General features: G+C 48.7%; 1 protein-coding gene across 1 annotated transcript; it reads right to left on the reverse strand.

Moving 5' to 3' along the window:
* Positions 1-1,572: 1,572 nt before the first annotated feature.
* Positions 1,573-4,884, reverse strand: LOC123063700 (receptor-like cytoplasmic kinase 176). The gene is made up of 6 exons (XM_044487598.1): positions 4,493-4,884; positions 3,919-4,247; positions 3,643-3,778; positions 3,395-3,537; positions 3,172-3,295; positions 1,573-2,060 (listed from the first exon to the last, which is right to left on the reverse strand). Exons 1-6 carry the CDS (start codon positions 4,575-4,577, stop codon positions 1,588-1,590), a joined length of 1,290 nt encoding a protein of 429 aa, XP_044343533.1. The 5' UTR covers positions 4,578-4,884; the 3' UTR covers positions 1,573-1,587.
* Between the last annotated feature and the right edge of the window lie 3,096 nt (positions 4,885-7,980).

The following is a 7,980-nucleotide window of genomic DNA, read 5'->3' on the forward strand; positions in this document are numbered from 1 at the left end:
AAAAATTATGGATACTTCTTGATTTCACATATGCTCATTGGTTCAAAGCATTTTAATCCACAATATGCAGATTCAAAGTTTATTTTGACACATCATAATGTATGATCTGCAGAATTATGACGTTGTGTAGATCGATCTAGCAAAGCACACTAATCATACTAGTTAGGTCTTAGGGGGCAAATCCCTCGGGGGGAAAATATCTTTCTAGGTAGTGAATTGTTTTCTGGCTCAGATGAGAAAAATGAGAAGGGGTGAGGAAGGAGGAGGAATGAGAAAGAGGAAGGGGCTAGGAGCTTCGTGCGGACGATCAATAACTGTGTGAGATGAGAAAGAGGAAGGAGCGAATGAGAAATAATCGAATTGGACACCGGGGTTGGACTAACAACTTGTGAATTGAAGGATCAGATAAGTGTGAAGAACCAGATAGTTATCAATGCATTTCAATGAGGTATAAGATAGTTGACAATGAAAAGATCAGATGGTTAGCTAGTTCGTAATCTGATCATCAATGAGTCGAAGTTTCACTCCCGTCACCCCCACACCCACTATATGCATTTATCAATGAGTAAAATGCATCATAAGTCATATAACTATTTGACTTGTGTCACTTTGGTCATATCACATATACTACTAATGCCATGTGTATACACTCGTGAGGTCTGAAACTATTGTTTGCATGAGCTTTGCCTGAATGTGCAATGTTTCGCGACACATGACACGATCATCACTTGGTGACTGCACGAGCATTGGCGAAGATTAGGCAAGGTCGAATGGGCCATGATACGCCCAGCTTTGAAGCTTCTTCTCACATTATAGCCAGCCCATGGGTCATAGAGTGCCAGCTTTTAGCAATTCTCTGGTGCATCCAGCCCGCCCAACTTTCTGGTGCACGCCCCGCGACTGTGCACGAGAGGACTCACTTTAGCAAGACCGAGAAGCTTGGCTTTGATTCTTTTGCCATCACTACGGCTTGGTCTCTATGGAAGCATAGAAACGTGCACGTCTTCCAAGGGGGCACCAAATCATAACATCGGTGCTAAAAAACCAGATCCTGAAAGGAATTACGGAATGGAAAGATGTCGGTGTTGGAGTTGGAGGCCTACAACGTACTTGTGAGAGAGCAGGCTAGGGTTTAGGTGGAGTGTTGTGGGTTTTTGCCTGATGTTCACTTCCAATGTAAGCCTCTTGTCATAAATTTTGCCTTTTTCTATAAAAAAAATGGTAGGTACTTTTAGAAAAAAAAATGTGCAATCCATCCAACCATGTCGGCCGTCGTCAACAAAATTTTGTGGCCAACATTCACTCTAGTTGGCATAGATCCGTTCATCCATATCCATCCATCCAAGCAAAGCCGCTAATTTTTGCATGTTATTTTCCGGCGCATCTCCATCGAGCGGAGTCGGCGACGGCGACCGCGGCGGAGTCGCCTCGTCAAAACAAAAAAGCTCCGCCGGCCATCGTCGCCAATCATCCTGCCGCCTAGCTAAACAAGCAAAAGAAATGGCGGACGCCGGATTCGCGAGAGCGAAGAAGCCAGCTACATTAACAACATTCAGAAACTACACCATTTTCGATCTTTACAACCCATCACTCGGGGTGCGACCGCAGCGGCGCCGCCGGCAGCCGCCGCACGGCCATGGGCTCGGGACGCTGCTGCTGCTGCCGCCCCGCGCCGCTCCCGCCGCCGCCGCGCATCCTGACGAACCCCCCGGACGCCCTACCCTGCCCGGCGCCCCCGCCCGCGGCCGTCTCCTTAGCGTCCTGCAGCTGCTCGAGCGCGGTCACCACCTCCGCCATGCCGGGGCGGGCCCGGGCGTCGCCTGAGAGGCACCGCATGGCGAGGGCCGCCGTCTTCTGCGCGCCGGCCAGCGAGTACTGGCCGCCCAGCCGCGCGTCCAGGATGTGGAACACCCGGCGCTTGCTGGTGAGGTACGGCCGCGCCCACTCCACCAGGTTGTGCTCCCCCGACGGCCGGTTCTTGTCCAGCGCCCGCCGCCCCGACAGCATCTCCAGCAGCACCACCCCGAAGCTGTACACGTCGCTCTTCGCCGTCAGATGCCCTGCACCGCCATCACCATCACCATTAATTTCTCTGAATGATTCATCCATTAACAATTCATTCCTACTACTACATTGTTAATTTTCATTATCCATTCACTCAAGCAAAGCATCAACCATTTAATCCTGCTAGATACTCCATCCAAGATAATAATGCTACTGGATATTCGATCCAAGATAATCCTACTCAGCAAAGGATTACTTTAATCCCACTGGACACTCCATCCAAGATCCACTGTGAGTATCAAAGTCACAACCCTTTCTCTGGTCATGTGCAGATGCTGCAGAGGGAACGGACAATGATCCGTCTTAACCGGATTAGATATAAGTTTTTTAGGGTGGATTAGGCATTGGTTAGTACAACTTGGACTAGTGTACTGTGTTGGTATCAGTATCATATAGTGATTAACACAGCTCATGCCTACCTAGGAACCACTGAACTATAAGAGCAAGTACAGAGGCACTGCTGGCCATTGACCTGCTGGTACACAAAGTACATAGCAAAATAGCAAATGGATGCTGATCCAGCTGCAAGATTGTTATATATGCTGCATAGATCACCTGCCATCCAATCAGATCATTTCAAAAAGTACGGATTATTTATGTAGATGGTGGTGGTGACAGCTGATTAATCAATCTGGTTTTGGTTTTAGAACACATGTGGTGAATGGGTCCTGTTGCAATAGTTAGGTCTGAAACCATGACCAAATTGGGCCAGTTGTGCTGCTACCTAACTGGAAAATTGGACCAAGAATTCTAAGGCTGGTGTGTTCTTCACTGCTTCTCCTGGTGCCCCAGGACACACACAAGCTGACAAACGGATTAGGAGACTTTTTATCCGGAGACTCGTATGATCCAACCGTACCTAGCGCATAACAACAACGGCATTATTCAACCCTTTCTGCTCTTGATAAGAACTGTCAAGAAAAGTATCCTGCTAAAAGTTCAGAGCATTTCTAGTATCTGTCTCATGCTAAATATGTATTCTAAAAGTTGAAGGTTCTTAACAACCCCAAATTAGAAGCGTTTCAGCAACACCAAAGGGTATAAAGTACTTATAATAATGTGCTGCATCAGATTAAGATATGTGTTCATGAAATTGATTTAGTTTACCTGTTGCAAGATACTCGGGCGCGGCATATCCATGAGTGCCCATGACCCTTGTGGAGACATGGCTCTTGTCGCCGGTCGGCCCGTCCTTCGCCAGCCCGAAATCTGACAACTTAGCATTGTAGCTCTGCAAATTCCATCCATGGTTCGATATATTTAGCATTTGAGAAGTCTGTGAAGAATTTATTTGGTCTTTCAAATCAGAAGGAAAGTAAGAGGAACATACCGAGTCAAGGAGAACGTTTGACGTCTTGAAGTCGCGGTAGATGACCTTGGCCTTGTCGCTGTGGAGGAAGGCGAGCCCCCTGGCCGCTCCGAGCGCGACCTTCATCCTCAGGTTCCATGAAAGTGGTTGGAAATGCGAGCCCCCTGCACATTCATCATCCAAACTTGTTACCACCAACATCCTCAACAAGTGATTAGGTGTGGTTAACTGATCAACGAAAGACCAAAGGAAGGTTCATTGGTAATTACTTCTGAAAAGATGGTTCTCGAGGCTCCCTCGCGGCATGAACTCGTAGACGAGGAGGCGCTGCTCGTCCTCGAGGCAGTACCCGACGAGCCTGACAAGATTGGGGTGCGACAACTGACCCAGGTAGTTCACTTCAGCCTGCACATCACATTCAGAACATATCTTCAGTAACAATGGATTCAAAAATTTCAGCAACAGATGCAGAGATTCAGAAAGTTCAGAACATATTCAGTAGCAGAGTACTAGTTCAGAGAAGAGAAGAGGAGGTGCAGACTGACCAGCCACTCGCGGTGGCCCTGGAAGCCCTCCTGGTTGAGCTTCTTGACGGCGATGACCATGCCGGTGCCGGGGCGGGCGGGCGCGAAGGTGGTCTCGTCGACCCAGCCCTTGAAGACGGACCCGAAGCCGCCCTCGCCGAGCACGCTGTCGGGCCGGAAGTTCCGGGTCGCCGTCTTGAGCTCGTTGAAGGCGAAGCTCTTGACGTTGGCCGACTGCAGGATCTCGCCCTCGCTCCGCGGCGTCGGCGGCACCGTCGTCGACGGCGAGGACGACACCCGGCTGCTCGACACGCTCGCGCCCCCTTTCCCCTTCCTCCTCCACACCCATCCTGATCAATCAATCAACCAAACGGTTGGCCACGGTTAGAAGGAGATCAGAGCCAAGAAATCGAAGCAAAATCTGAATTTTGCTCTTGGATTGAGACTGAAAACCGGGGGAAAAGGTGCTTTCCAGGCAGGTGCGACAAGAAGATTAGTCCAAAATGAAGGAAGAGTCCAGAGACCAAATTAATTAGGCGAGGAAATGGCGCTCGCCGTGCACGCCGGAGCACGGTAAGGAGGAGGAGAGGCTGACCTGAGGAGGAAGAGGGGGAGGCGGAGCCGCCGCTGCTCTTGTAGGGGCTGTCGGAGCCGATCCTGCTCCCGAAGCAGTTCCCCATGGCCGCCGGCGAGCAAGCAACGAACGAAACGACAGATCACCGGAGTCCCCCGAGCAAAGGCAGGCGATACCACTTCTCGGAGGCGAGGGCGAACGGCAGAGTCTCTCTTCACCCCGGCCGGCGAGAAGGCCGGATTATATATACTACTCCTCTGACTTTGGTATCTGTCTCCGTCCGTCGGCCTCTTGGCCGATCACGGGAAGGCCGGCCTTGCCCGTGCTAAGCTGGTTGACCACTTGCCCCAGTAGGAGAGGGGCGCATTAATGGCGGGCCGGCGGGGAGGGAGGAGGCGAGAAGAAGATGCGCGTGCTCGCTCTTCTCGGGAGCTTTTGCTCCCACCCCGAATTTATACCGGGCGCCTCCGCCACGAACCTTCCGCCCGGTGACATGTGGGCCCGGGAAGCGCGTAGGGGGCCCCGTGGTCAGTCGAGGTGGCGTGGCGGGTCGGGGGTCGGTGCCAGCCGTCGGATCTGAATTGGACGGTCGAGGTTGCTAGTCAATTTGCCGCCGGAGGAACGCTTTATGTTTTTTTGTTTTTCACTGGCGTTGGACTCTGCTAGTGTGTGCGCGTGCGTGCTTCTCTTTACGACGCCGTCTAGCTAGCTCTAGTAACGAACGTTCCACGATCATCCTCGTTGCCATGCCAATTTTACGAGGGTATATATATCATATGGACTTTCCCGCAAAAAAAAAAATATCATATGGACGTACACGAAGATCTTAATTACATCGCAACTTTTTCAGTGTGTTGACCAGGATTTGATCCCGGGACCTTGTGCCTCCGCCCCCACATTGAACTGATGCGCTGGCCAACTTTTTCAAAAGTCCGTATTGATGCAAGGACTAGGCGCCGTATTTTAACAAAAAAAACGTCCACCTCAACAGTCAGGCACTAACTAGCTCATTGCCGTAATTCTTTACCCGTGATGTACGATCTATCTAGCTCCGCCATTGTGAGCGCAAGCTCGTATGTGCTGCATCTGAAGGATGGCTTGATTACGAGGAGGGTCGGTGATAAACCACAGATAGCTTGCTTGGGTTTTTCGAGGAGGAAGAAGAATGTCAAGGAGCACAAAAGAGCGAAATGGTGGATGCCCAAGCAAACAGACGAGCACACTTTGCCACCACCACCACAAACAGACCACGCAATTCCTAAACGGCGCCTTCAGCGCCGCTTTAGCCTTTCTCGTGCGTAACGCATCCTCTTCCCTCTCTCTTTCTCTCATTTTAAAATGGCCGGCCCAAAACGCACCACATGACCCCGTCCCCCTCTCCTGGTTTTGGGAAGCTTCCAGAAGCTTACCAACCATTCCCCCTTTTTATGTTTCATTTTTTCTGGACATGTTTTTGTGTTTAGTTTTTATTTATTAATTTTTTATTTTCTTTAAATTATTTTCTTATTTTTCCTTAAAGACATGATTTTTTTTTCAATTCAATGAACTCTTTTTTCGACAAAATTAATTGAACATTTTTTTCAAAGTTGATGGATTTTTAAACTCCATGGATTTTTTTAAAATCAATGAACATTTTTCAAATTTGATAAACTTTTTTTCAAATGCGATGAACTTTTTCTAATTCGTCGATATTTTTTTCAAATTTGATGATCTTTTTTTCAAAATCGATGAAAACTTTCATATACGGAGAACTTTTGCCAAAATTTATGGAATTTTTCAAATAGCTGAACTTTTTTTCAAAATCCGTGACTTTTTTGAATTCACAATCTTTTTTGTGATTTTTTACTTTTCATTTTTTTCCAAAATTGAACGGTTGAAAAGTCCACTGGCCCACTACGACAGGTCAAAGACAATCGAGCGACTATGCCGGTCGATCGCTTGCTCTTCTTCTTGCGCGTGCCCCCACCAACCAATGGGGGTGCGTGAGCGCCAAGGAGCAGTTCTGGCGCTAAAGGCGCCCTAAAGGAGCACCCGACATACCAGGTAGAGTTGGGTAAACTTGATCATGCACTCAGTCGTGATAGGGTCGGGCTGGAAAATGCCCAAAATGGAAATCCCAAGCCCCAGCCCGGCCCGGCCCAAAAAATGTGAACAAGTGCACTTTTTATTTAAAATAATTATTTTCAAGGTATTTAAATATAGTATTGTATCTCCTTTTTAATTAAAACAATTATCTGAACCTCATTTCATGCTTCTCGGCTTTTGATCTGGGCTTTGGGCGGAAAAGTAGTGCCCTAGCCTGGCCCGGGTCTTTTGGGCCGGGCTGCCCATGAACAGGCCCAGATTCTGGATACCTCTATTTCGTAGGACACCGTTTACACCATTCATTGCGTCCAAAACAGTACAAATTTATCTCAAAATAATAATAAGAAGAATACAAAGACCCGACATGGTAAATAATTATAATCTTTTAAGGTTGACCCGTTTTTCAGGCAAGTGCCGTGCGTGCTGATTTAGTGTGACATAACACGGGGATTTAGGCCCTGTTCGGATCCCCTCCGCTCCCCAACTGCAACTCCGGGAGCGGAGGGAGCGCCAGCGCAATCAGGCGGAGTGGCTCGAACCCAACTCCTCGCGCGGAGCGGAGTTGACGGTCTGGAGAGCTACCGAACAGGCTTTTAGTTTGACAAGACAGTGTGATTTGTTCACACGCTGTCCGTTGCTAAGCAGATATTTGACCGGTAGTGTTAGTACGGGCGACGCCGATTTGTCTGAGCAAAAGAAGCTTCATCCACATCCCAAAAGAGGTTAAAAACTACTGTACTGAGCTCGATCGTCACGTGCGAAAAGTCCAAAATGTCGTCGAACACGGACGCACACGTACGTGTGTTGTCTCTGGCCAGGTTGTCCCCGGCGTCGGTGGAGGTGGCGTGGTGTGTTGGATATCGGTGGCAGCCGTCCGATGCCGATCGGACTATCGAGATTGCTTCAGACACACTGTTGGTAATTGTTGGTTAGCGCACGAGTATTGGGCAGTCAATTTAGGCGGGACGGCTTGATTGCCGCTAAGAGAACACTTTCTGGAACAAAAATAATAATTTATTTCACATGCTCTATTAGTCTAGCATTAGACCTTGCTAGTGTGTGCACATGCCGTGTGCTGCTTTTTTGTAAGGAGATAGGTGCTGAAAGACCGGAATGACTTCATTGAAATTTACATTGCATTACAGTTGACAAAATGACCCAAAGAAATGTACAATTATACCCCAGCCAAAAACTTTGCAAAAAAGACTCTGAACAGTAGAGGAAGTTTGAAATGTGATCCATGGTCCGCAGTCTTTAAGCATCACCACCAGATCAAGATCGCCCCTCACCGAGGACAAGACCACCTGGAAAGGGGATCAAGTTGTCACTCCGTTGTCACCATGACGTGATGGAGAAGAAACGTATGTTGGGATGAAGCCAGGCCTGCGTCCCTTTCGGCATCGTGGCCGTGAGGAAAAGAACAA

The sequence above is a fragment of the Triticum aestivum genome, chromosome 3A (genome assembly GCF_018294505.1).
Source record: "Triticum aestivum cultivar Chinese Spring chromosome 3A, IWGSC CS RefSeq v2.1, whole genome shotgun sequence".
NCBI lineage: Eukaryota > Viridiplantae > Streptophyta > Magnoliopsida > Poales > Poaceae > Triticum > Triticum aestivum.

Excerpts from the sequence above, each read along its gene's own strand:
- LOC123063700 (XM_044487598.1), bottom strand. The coding sequence starts at position 4,577 with ATGGGGAACTGCTTCGGGAGCAGGATCGGCTCCGACAGCCCCTACAAG. Across the intron at positions 3,779-3,918 it reads AGGGCCACCGCGAGTGGCTG|GCTGAAGTGAACTACCTGGG; the intron begins GTCAGTCTGCAC and ends TGTGATGTGCAG. Across the intron at positions 3,538-3,642 it reads CGAGAACCATCTTTTCAGAA|GGGGCTCGCATTTCCAACCA; the intron begins GTAATTACCAAT and ends ATGAATGTGCAG.